This window comes from Natator depressus, chromosome 8, assembly GCF_965152275.1.
Source record: "Natator depressus isolate rNatDep1 chromosome 8, rNatDep2.hap1, whole genome shotgun sequence".
NCBI lineage: Eukaryota > Metazoa > Chordata > Testudines > Cheloniidae > Natator > Natator depressus.
The window spans coordinates 82386762-82399363 of NC_134241.1; the positions used below are offsets into that span (position 1 = coordinate 82386762).

The following is a 12602-nucleotide window of genomic DNA, read 5'->3' on the forward strand; positions in this document are numbered from 1 at the left end:
GGGAACAGAGTTTACAGCCATTAATTGTTCTGTGTATTATATGGGAAACGTGTAGATTAATACAGTGATTGAGTGAGATCTGGAAACAGCTTATTTCTTTTCATTATGGATCGATTTTCTTCATTTGTATTTAGTGTCAGATGCTTTTTTTTATTCTGAGTTTCATCTTTGGCCTATTAAAACGATTCACACGCCTCTCTAAATTTTTATATTTTGTATCCCAGAAATATCTGCAAACAGGATCTGTAATCCAATCTATCATGACAGGTTTCAGAGTAACAGCCGTGTTAGTCTGTATTCGCAAAAAGAAAAGGAGTACTTGTGGCACCTTAGAGACTAACCAATTTATTTGAGCATAAGCTTTCGTGAGCTACAGCTCACTTCATCGGATGCATACTGTGGAAACTGCAGAAGACATTATATACACAGAGACCATGAAACAATACCTCCTCCCACCCCACTCTCCTGCTGGTAATAGTTTATCTAAAGATAAAAAGATTCTCTGTGTATATAATGTCTTCTGCAGTTTCCACAGTATGCATCCGATGAAGTGAGCTGTAGCTCACGAAAGCTTATGCTCAAATAAATTGGTTAGTCTCTAAGGTGCCACAAGTACTCCTTTTCTTTTTTCCAATCTATCATGTTTATTACCAATGATAAATAATGGCTTCATCTATGTAGTGAAACAATTTGAGATCTGAACTAAAGTTTCAATCTCTAATTCAATTGTTTCTTCCAAAGTATGAAACTCTACACTGTACGCACATAAAATACATATTTTAGAGCCAGCAAAATTTCAGTGCAAGAAAAGTTCCTCAAAATTCTTTTATTTCTCAAATTTTTAAAATATAACATTAGCTGCCCATTAAGGGCTCTATGTGCCTATCCCATAATTTTAAAATCGCTAAATAAAGGCCTGTCCATAACTAGAGCCACCTCAGCACATTCCCTCCTCAACAGCCTTAGAGAAGAGGGGGAAAGGATATGTTTTGCAATGTGCCCAAAGGTTAACAACTCTGGATTTTGGTCTATGTCTGGATTTGGCCTATGTCTCCTACTCTCCCTCCTACCTATTGAAACAAGCGAGGTGACAATATCCACCGTTGTAGTACCCCCTGAGGCAGTTCATGGGGCAGCGGAACTATTGCCCACAACTACACTCTGGGTTTTCTTAGGAGTAAAAGAACAGACATACCCAGGAAAGGATCCATCCACCCCTCCTTGTGTTCACAAACAAACCAATTAGATCTCATGGTCAACTGTATTGTAGGCCGAAGACAAAGAATCAGCATGAGCACGTTAGTGTACAACCTCAAAGATATGAACACCAGAGTTACGGACTTACTGGTCAACTGGACACCATGTAGAACCAGAAATAATCAATCAGCCAGCAGTGGAGACCAAAAAAACCCAGCAGCAAGTACTGTATTGCCTTAGGGCTTCAGCCATGGGGCCGAGAGGGAGGGGGGGTCAGGGCTCTTGGTCAATGGGGGAGGGGGAGCTTGGGGCTTCTGACCATCGGGAGCACCAGGGCTCAGGGTTTTAGACCTGGGGTGAGCGCTGGGACTCGGGGCTTCAGCCCCGCAGCTCTGTTCCCGGCTTCAGCCCCGGGGGGGGCACCAGGACTCAGGACTTTGCTAAAGGGGGAGTGCTGGTTTCAGCCCCAGCACTCCCCTCATGGCTAAAGTCCTGAGCCCCGGTGTGCCCCCACCCCTGGCAGAAACTGGAGGGAGGAGAATGGAGCTGTGGGGAGCCCTGATGCCCCCTGTGGGGCAGAAGCTGGGAATGGAACTGCTGGGTTGAAGCCCCGACCAGAGCTCCCTCCAGCTCTAAAGCCCTGAGCTCTGGTGCTCCTCCGGGACAGAAACCCAGAACGCTGGTGCCTCAAGGGTCAGAAGCCCCTCACCCATCCCCCGTGGCTGCCCCGATGTGGCTGAAGTCCATAATGTCTTGTTCAGAGTTAGGGAACATTTCAGATTTATGAACAACCTCCATTCCCGAGATCCTGTATCTTCAACCATTGCTGGGAGGAGGTTAGCAAATGCAACCAGTGCAGTTGCCTTGCTACCACCTTCTGGGGGTATGTCTACATTGCAATAAAAGACCCACAGCTGGCCCAGTTCAGCTGGCCCAGTTCAGCTGACTGGGGTTCACAGGACTTGGCTGTGGGGCTAAAATTTGTAATTTACACGTTTGGGCTTGGGCTGTAGCCTGGGCTCTGAAAGCCCATGAGGGGAGTGGGGATCTCAGAGCCCAGGCTCCAGCTTGAGCCCAAAAATCTGCACTGCAGCCTGAACCCCATAAGCCTTAATCAACTGACCTGGGCTCTGAGACTCGCTGCTGCAGGTTTTTTATTGCAGTGGAGACCTCCCGTCAGTGACGCTTCCTAATAATGGGAGCTAGAACACAGGCCAATAGCCAGACTGTCAGCATCAAGAGTTGGTTTCCTGAACATGGGATTTGCAATACTTTATTTAAGAGCTGCTGGAATCTATCCACTCAATGGGAAACAGTGACAATTTTGACCAACAATGGGCCCCGTACCACCACCACTGGCCCTCACCAGACATGAAGGGAAAAGGTCCAACTCGCAGGATATAGCACAAAGTTATCCCAGCACCTGTATAATCTCAGCGAGCAGCACTGCCTGAAAGAGAAGTTTGTTCCTTCAAGTGTATGATGGACCCTGCAAGATAAGAACTTACAAATGGTACGGTAAGTTCAAGACTGTGTGTCCTCTGTTGTGAGCTAGATCTAAATACAGTATTAAGGCTCTCTGGTTTTTGTGGTGCATCTGATTGGAAATTCCACTGCAGTTTTAGGTAAATTCCAACACGGAGGGTTTTAGTGTGAAGTCTGAAAATAAATATTACACTCAGTCCTTTAGTCCTTGTGTTGTTTATTTTGGTATTATTTTCAGTTTATTTTATACTTTCCTATATTTTTATTTCATTGCATGACTTAGTATTGAAAATGCATAACTTGAAATTGCCACAGAGGAAGATGGAGCTTTTGACTATACAAATGAGACCATGTAGGTACCCTTATGGTAAAGCATATAGTGTTGGCTGCTATCAGAGACTGGACAATCCACTAGATGGTCTTATCCAGAATGGCAATTTCTATGAATAATTGTGGGGGGTTTTGTAACAGCTATGCAAAAAGTCTGCAATAAGTAACTAAAAGTTTCTTTTACTTCTCCTTAACCAGCACATGACTTAACTACTTTTCAGAGCTGTTATTAAAACTAGAAGGAAAAAACTGCATCTGGATTGACATCTTGTAGGCTAAACTTCAGGCTGATGTAATTTGAAATAGGGAAGTTTTATGAATCCCTAAAAATCCACTGGGCCAGGCTGCTTACATTATTTGCTAAGTGCACACTCTTTTTATTTAGCTGTCTATTTGAACATGAAGTATCCTAGGAATACACCTACTCAGCTACTGTAAACCAAGGTTGGGATCTTGCTTGATTGCCTATGGCATTGCTGTTAATATTACTTATTAAACTCCTACATACTGTCAATAAACGAAGCTTTAAAGGATGAGTCAGATATTAAGAATAATCAGAATTTGTCTTTCTTAGTAAAAAGCAGAACTACTGAATAAACCACTGTTACATTAGATATCAAGCCTGATTTTTAAAGGTATTTAGGCATCTAAAGATGCAGACAGATGCCTAGTGGGATTTTCAAAAGCACCTATGTGCCTAACTCCCCTGGAAATCAATGGGGGTGAGGCACGTAGGCACTTTTGAAAATCCTAATAGGTGCCTATTTGTGGTCATGTCTACACTTATGGTGGGGTGTGTACACACATAGCATGCCAGCTAGAAAGGATATAAATAGCACTGTAAATAGTGAGGCACTGCTTAGGCGAGTAGTAGACTACACACCTGAACCCCTCGGCTACAGTCCCAGACCACCCTCCAACCCCCAGCAGCGCTTCCCATGTCTACACTGCTATTTTTAGCAATGTAGTGTACCGCTGCCAGAGACTTTCCCTGCCACAGTGAAAGGCTCCAGCAACAGGGGAGAGGCAGCAGGGAAAGGATCTGGCAGGGGGGCGGAGGAAAAAGAGCTGGCAGGGAGCTTCCCTGCTGCTGGAGCCTTAACTCGCTGCCTCCCCCCTGCCAGAGCCTTTCACTGGCATGTGTAACTACACACCCCAGTGACAAGTGTGGATGCAGCCTGCCTTTCAGTCCAGCATGTAGCTACACAGGTAGAATAGCCTGTATCTTTAGGCACTCAAATACAATAAGAAACCAGACCCATACTCTGCTTCACTTAACCATTATACTGTGGAAGACAACTTATAATTCCTCAAAAACCCTGTCCCTTTGGATAACCATGTTCAATGGCAAAAAGAGTAAAATATATTTGTGGTTCATAATTTGATTTTGTACTAGAAAAAAAAATCAACATTTGCTATAAAACCTTTTAGCCCTACAAACCATGTGTGCTGCAGTGCTCCTGAGATGCAGCCTGCCCTAAATTGTGTCTTTGTTTATACAGCCCTTTCTAAAAGAAGCACCTAATTTGGATTCACACGTGGCTGTCACACATAATAAATGTGAGTATGGTTCCATAAGTTTGTTCTTGCACCTGGGATTGACTTTTGCCATGAGTTTTCCTATTTTAACTAAACCTTGACTTTTGCATTTTTTGTTATGAAATTTTTCACTTTTCTGTTTTTCTGCCATAACAAGCAGCTACCCCCAAAATGACATAGTTCAATAGTTAATTGCCAATTTATATCAGCTTTCTGAATTAAAATAGTGCAGCAGCTTTGTATTTCTGAAAAACAACACTCAACAGCCTGAATGCTTCTGTATTAAGGAAGTTACAGTCTTTGTTCCTTTCAAAAGTACTTTCTGCACTTACATGTAGGATAGGAATAATCTGTAAAAACAATCTGTAGTCGTCGTTACCAGCTGGGTGCACTGCGTCACACATGGTAGGGATCGTAGAGAACTGAATTGCCCCTAATACCAAGATTTTAAATTCCTTAAATGGAAAAACTTCTATCCCACCGTTACAGTCACTTTGATGCCCAGAATAGGGTTTGGAAGCTATCTGCTCAAATGGAAAATGTGCAGATTAGAAACAAACAAACTAAACCCCCAAACCCCTTCAATTCTATCCCCTTTATTCTCTCTGATTAGAGTTCTTTTGAAACTGCACATCAATGTGGCACACTCCCTGTGCCTCTGCTCAGCTGAGCTTTCAAAAGGTTCACTATCATTTATTCCTGTCAGGTTCACAGACAGTGGGAATCATTTGCATATTAAGATTCCAATATCTTTGTTGGGTGCAGGGCCTTAGTTGCTGAATAGAAGCAGTTAGCAGTTATCTTTTGTTCAAAGAGTGACTTCAAATGGAGACCTGACCTTCCGGCCACAGTAATCTGACACTGCCGAATCATCATTTCAAGAATCCTATTGATTCCAAAGGTTCTTGGTCTCCATAAGGTCCTTAAGGCTCCTTCCATGTATGTTCTAACAGTAAATCTAATGCAGTTAATGAACCAACTAAGGTTTGATGTTTGGGCTCTTTATAAAATATGGTGCCCCTACTTGATGGTCCACATCTCTACCTTCCCCATCTAACTGATATTTAACTGGCACCCTTGCTGGCCAAAAATTACATGAGCCAGGAGAGTGATCTGTCACTCATTCATAGAGGGCCATTCCCATGTATCATGGTGCTATACAGCAGTAGGGAAAGTGACTCTTCAAAACAAAGACTAACAAGTCTAGCCCACAAAGAAAACATTTTCAGCTTAGACTTAAACCAATAAACAGGGTGAGCTACATTCATATCCTTTGTCAGAGTGACCTAAAGAGGGGCAAACTACAAAGTGTTTGGAAAACCTACATGTAGGAGCTGGAGAAAACAGTAAGAAACCATTGCTAGGATGTGATAATGCGCTGTGTGTGTCTGTTCCTTTCAACAGCAGGACCATGAACACTAATAAGACCAAGTAAAGGGAGAAAGAGAGACTATCAAGGGGAGTGACAAATGTTCTAGGAATGCATTTTTGGGTGGAGTGAAAGCTATGGATGCAGTTAATGGCTGAGGCTGGCAAGAATCCTGTTGTTTGTTTATGTATTTATATTGATTCCCTATCCCCCAACGAGTCTGCACCCTAACTGGGCAGTGAACAGCTAGAGGCAAGGTAGGGATGAAACATAAAGTAGATGACTGAGCAGGTGGCAGTGACTGGCACACAACTTGTTTATTTTTTTTAATGCCCCCCCCATTACTACATTAAGGGGGCAGAGGGCACTTGGCCTTATTAGGTGACTGATACTGTCCTCTATCGGTGATATAATAGAACACGGGGACTAACTGTTTAGTGGAAGAAAGGACTTTTTAAAAACAAAATTAAATGCACAAAAATATAGCAAACAGATTCTTGACTCTGTACCAAGTAAACGAGACATTATAACCAGAGACTCGGGAGGCAGTACTGGGCAGTCAGTAAGAAATTTCAGAAGACAAAAGGGAAGTTTGGAACCTGCTCACGTGTAAACTTCAGGCAGTTGAAATGCACCCACCTCTCCTCTCACTCAAGCTGAAACACATCCCTGGGCCGCGGGGTGATGTACCAATTGAGGCCACTCTAGGCCTTGTGCTGGCCTTTTGCGCCAAGGTGAATTTTTCCCGTGCACACGTAGCCCCTCCAGTTCCTGACTGAAGAGCTGGTGAGCTGCGAAGTGCAGGGGAGCTTGCACTGCCACTGCCCCGCACTGTACCTGTTCTGTGGATAAATGGGGGGACTCAGTTGCCAGGGCTGCCAATCTGATCCCGTGTCTCAGCATTAAATTCACTTACAAACGTTGAAACCAAATAAAAATAGTCTTCTCTTTGACAAGCCAATTGACAACTCTGTCTTTTTTGCTCTGTGCCAACGCAAAGGCTGGCTCTTTTAGAAGTGCTGTATCCTTATGCTCCTGAAAGCTGCAACATGGAACATTTAAGTAAGATTGCTAATCTCCCTGCAAGTAAAAGCACAAGCAGTATTTGGTCATGTACTGGGGCAGGCTGCATTTAAAAATAAAGACAACTGTGATTTTCAAAGCAGCCTAAGGGAGCTGGGTTGGATTTGGGCCCCTTAAACACCTTTTCAAATCCCACCCTATGCCCTTTTAAATCCTTCCCAATCCCTCAAAATAGGGTTTGTCAGATTTAAAGGGGCATACATTTTGTGTGGGCCCTCAGCATAGCAGCAAATTTCATCTGTTGGGAGCACAGGCCTGAGCAGGAGGGGTTTCCCAGCATTAGTGAGGTGGAGTAGGACTTGCTTCACCTTTAAGTCCCAATACACTGGCCAGAAACCCTCCCTCCTTCCCTGCACACAGTGCCCTTCTAATGGCTCCTTCCCACCTAAGAATGAACTAGATTCCTAAGGGTGAAAACGTGAGTTATGTTTAAAATAAAATGCAAGTATACGAAATACGTATCTTGAAATGCTTTTACAGAAAGACTCTATCCTGTACACATCCATAGATCCATAAAGTAACAAAGCCTGTGACAAATTCCTTGATTTAGAATACAAGGAAGTTGTGATCAGAAGTAGTATTGGATTTTTCTATTTTTCACCTGACTTCCACTCCACTTCTCTATCTCAGAGAGCACACAAGTGTGCCAGTGGTGATATCAGTGATGCCATTTCCACCTGAGACCTCCCTCCCTCCAGGGCAGAAGCCCCTAGCCCCGCCACAGAGCAGCACACAGCAGTCTGAATAATATATTGCAACTTGGTATGAGTGAGAAAGCAAAACCCATGCCCTGCAAATTGCAAATTTCCCCTCCACCAGGGAGACTCAGATCTCAGTAAGAAAAGGAGTACTTGTGGCACCTTAGAGACTAACAAATTTATTTGAGCATAAGCTTTCGTGACCTACAGCTCACTTCATCGGATGCATTCCAATGAAGTGAGCTGTAGCTCACGAAAGCTTATGCTCAAATAAATTTGTTAGTCTCTAAGGTGCCACACATACTCCTTTTCTTTTTGCAGATATAGACTAACACGGCTGCTACTCTGAAACCTGTCAGATCTCCGTGGTTCAGGAGCAACCAACATTACCCAAAAGAGCGCCAGCCATGTGAATTCATTCATTTACTATATATTATTCTCATAGCAAAACGACTGACCAAGTGTTATTATTTTATCCACTACAATTTTTTGTTCACATAGTACAGGGGTGGCCAAACCTCTGCTCTTGAGTCGCATGCGGCTCTTTTACAATTAAAGCGCGGTTCATGGAGCCCCCCGGGTCCTCACTCCACTCTCCACCTAACAAACTGGGGCAGGGGGAGCTCAGAGCTTCTGCCCTGTGGCAGAGTGGTGGGGTTTGGGGCTTCTGCCCTGCGGGGCTGGGGGGGTCTCAGGTGGAAATGACATCATTGATATCACCACTGGCCCTTTCCTGGGTGCAGGGGTCCAAGATGGAACTGGAAGATGTAATTTACTTCCCAGTGCCAGCAAGAATGAATCTGGCCCCAGGTCAAGGCACAAAGGAGTGACTGGGGAATCCTGGGCTATGCATGATTCGGAACTTCTTTCTGTCCTCCTTTAAGGTGATCTGTGAATGTGGGGGGAGGGGTGACCATTGTATATAGGATTCCAAGGCACATCAACATCAATCAATTAAACTTATATTTGTTTTCCTCTTGCAGCTCTACAAAGTGCTGCTTATTCATTCTTTTTACTTAGACTAAAGTCACGCTATGAGGGTCAGATCCTCAGCAAGTGTAAAAAGATGTGGTTCTATTGAAATTAGTGGCCCTATGCCATTTACACCAGCTGAAGATCTGTCCCTAATGGGCTATGTAAACCTGGTGTGGAGGTGTGTGTTCAGTTCTGCACAGGAGGGAGGTTTAGATGTCACACTAAGGTTGTTTATGCTACCCTGGGTCCTGGGTGACCATGCAGAGAAGTATACACAGATTTTTTTAAATAAAAGATTTTAATAGGAGAAGATGCTATGGTTTGTGGTGCTGCATGGTATTCTAGGTGAATCTGCCTTTTTATGCTTTAAAATTGTTTTCCAGAAGTCAGAATTTGATTGCAGAAGTTGCATAATGCAGGCTGCTCCACTTGGTGTTTGAAAGTAACAGTGTATTTTACAGAAACTATTTGAAATTGCCAATGCCAGTCTGTGCACAGGAGAAAATAAATCAAGCAAGAGAAAGATGAAATCAAACCAGAATATGAGCTCTGTGGGAGGCTGGCAGGAATTGAGCACAGTTTATAAATGGTCCTTCCATCACTAATCCTGAAACACCATTCACATAATGGAAGAGGAGAACAATAGCTTAATTCAAAAGTTAAGTAATTTACCTTGCATAACTGTGTCTTCTTTTCATAATATGCAATCATGGGCTCGGTTGCTTGGTAGTACGTTTCAATTTGTTTCATGACAGTTTCGGCATCATCAGTGTTCAAAAGGTGACTGCTCATGGTCTCAGTGGAGCAGTCCAGGCAGAGCACAAGCTTTGGCTCCCCAATCTACAGAAGCAGAGAAACAATAATTAGTCCAAATGCTGGGCTGGAAAAATCTGGTTTTGTTTATTAACCCAAATTTTTTCAGATAAGCTATCTGATTAGTCATATAATTAAAGCAAGACCAACTCTCTTCAGCAAACAAGTTATTCAATGAATTTAGCCCCTTTTCTATTTGTGATTTACCAGCAAGCAGATTATTAGGGAGGAGGGATAGCTCAGTGGTTTGACCATTAGCCTGCTAAACTCAGGGTTGTGAGTTCAATCCTTGAAGGGGCCATTTAGGGATCGGGGGCAAAAATTGGGGATTGGTCCTGCTTTGAGCAGGGGGTTGGACTAGATGACCTCCTGAGGTCCCTTCCAACCCTGATATTCTATGATTATTAACAAATAGTCATGTTATACAGCAGAGGCCTCAGTCAGGACAATGGCCTTCCTATGCTAGGGAAACCACATACAAAGATACAGGCCTAGCCCTGAAGTAATTACAAGCTAAGAACCAGACTAGGGCTTTGAGAATTTGTTTGCTATTTGCAATTATCCAACAAATGCTTTATGCAAACACACTCCAGTTTCTGGAGTGCCCACTGTAAGTATTCAGTATTTGCTGGTCAAGCTTTGTGACTGATCACATGGTATTGTTTTTAATTCCATGATTGGATGACTATAACTTGGATAGTTTCAAGTGCAACTAGGTGGTTTCACATGAACATGTGTAATTGCATGCAAATAAAAGAACTATATACAAACACACATAATCTTGTGTATGAATGTCCCCAAATGTTTATGTCAACAAAACCCTGCCTGAGTAGCAATTACACAGTCAATAAGGGGTTTAAGAATGCCATCCAATGTAATTCACTGCATTTACTCTAACAAATGTCCATAGATACTTTACTGCAGTATTTGCCTAGGTCTACTTGAGATGTAACTCTCCATCCCTATGGCTCCAGTATGAACAGAGAGATGTGTTATATCACTTTGATTTATGCAGAGATGAATTGTTTCTAACTCATATAAGAAGAAACCTAGCATTGTGTGCTTCTCAAACTGTGAAGCTGCCTTCCCTGGGGAGGCTTTGACCTTTTCCAAGGGAGGCGCAAGTGAACCACGGCAAAATGAAACAGGTTTGTGTGGGTTTTTTTTTTTTTTCATTCTTGGGACATGGCAAAGACAGTCAATTTCTGAATTAAATAGAAGATTATATTATATGCATTTACTTGTTCCCAGCTGAAAAAGAACCTGTAAAAATAAGAGGAAAAAAACCAACCCAGGCAGGTCACACTGTTCCCATGTTATAAAATATCATGTGTGTGTGTGTGTGTGTGTGTGTGTGTGTGATCCTTACAAAAATTCTGAGGATGACTCCCAGTAATTAATTGTAAAGGGCAATCATGGATGTTTCTCTACATGTTGGGTGAAGAAAGCTGCAGTGCACTTTATCCTGCAGCCTGCTCAGCCAAAAACTCCCATTGACACTGAATTTTGTCTGAGCAAGAACTGTAGGACTGAGCCTACTATGTGATAACCTGCATGGAGATCATAAAATCACAGAAGTGTAGAGCTGAAAGGGATCTCAATGGGTCATCAAGTCCAGCCCGTTGCGCTGATGCAGGACCAAGTAAACCTAAACCATCCTTGACAGGTGTTTGTCTAACCTGTTTTTAAAAACCTCCAGTGAGGGAGATTCTATAATCTCCCTTGGAAGCCTACTTCAGAACTTAACTACCCTTATAGTTTGAAAGTTTTGCTAATATCTAACCGAAATCTCCTGTGCTAAATAATCACATTACTTCTTGTCCTACCTTCAATGGACATGGAGAACAACTGATCACTATCCTCTTTATAACAGCCCTTAGCATTTTTGAAAGCTGTTATCAGGTCATACCTCAGTCTTTTTTTCCCCCTCCAGACTAAACATGCCCAGTTGTTTTAACTTTTCCTAATAGGTCAGATTTTCTAAACCTCTTACCACCTATGTTGCTCTCCTCTGGCCTAAGTGTGGTGCCCAGTACTGGACACGATACTACAGCTGAGGCCTTCCCAGTGCTGAGTAGAGTGGGACAGTTAACTCCCATGTCTTACATACAACTCCTGTTAATACACCCCAGAATACTACCCTTTTTTGCAACTGCATCACATTGTTGACTCATATTCAGTTGTGATCCATTATAACTCCCGGCTCCTTTTCTCTGCAGTACTACTGCCTAGCCAAGTTATTCCCCACCTTGTGTGTGTGCATTTCACTTTCCTTTCTAAGTGTAGTATTTTGCGTTTATCTGTACTGAATTTCATCTTGTTGATTTCAGACCAATTCTCCAATTTGTCAAGGTTGTTTTGAATTCTAATTCTGTCCTCCAAAGTGCTTGCAATCTCTCCCAGCATGGTACCATCTGTAAATTCTTAAGTGTACTCTCTCCTCCATTACCTCATTCATTAATGAAAATATTGAATAGTACCAGACCCAAGACAGATCCCTGTGTGAATCCACTAGATACGTCCTTCCAGTTTGACAGCAAACCACTGCTGAACTACTCTTTGAGTATTATCTTTCAACCAACTGTGCATCCATTTTATAGTAATATAATCTAGACCACATTTTCCTAGTTTGTTTATGAGAATCGCATGTCAGACTGTGTCAAAAGCCTTACTAAAAAATCACAATATATCTTGTCTACTGCTTCCCCCCCATCCACTAGGCCAGTAACCCCATCAAAAAAGGAAATTGTTTGTTTGTCAGGATTTGTTCTTGACAAATCCATTCTGGCTATTACTTATAACCCTATTATCCTCTAGGTGCTTACAAATTGATTAAGAATTTGTTCCAGTATCTTTCCAGGTATTGAAATTAGGCTGACTGGTCTATAATTCCCTAGCTCCTCTTTGTTCCCCTTTTTAAAGATAGGTACTATGTTTGCTCTTCTCCAGTTCTCTGGAACCTCACCCATCTTCCATGAGTTTTTGAAGATAATTGCTAATGGTTCCGAGATTGCTTCAGCTAGTTCCTTAAGTATCCTAGGATGAATTTCATCAGGCCCGCCAACTTGAAAACATTTATCTTATATACATATCCTTTAAACTACTGTTTCCTA

General features: G+C 42.6%; 1 protein-coding gene across 1 annotated transcript in view; it reads right to left on the reverse strand.

Annotated features, from left to right (window-relative positions):
- The window catches only part of AK5 (adenylate kinase 5), a 144215-nt gene that overhangs the window by 2278 nt on the left and 129335 nt on the right, over nt 1–12602 (reverse strand). The window contains exon 13 of the mRNA XM_074961499.1: nt 9349–9516. Within this exon, the coding sequence (XP_074817600.1) occupies nt 9349–9516 (168 nt within the window). The remainder of the gene's footprint in view (nt 1–9348; nt 9517–12602) is intronic.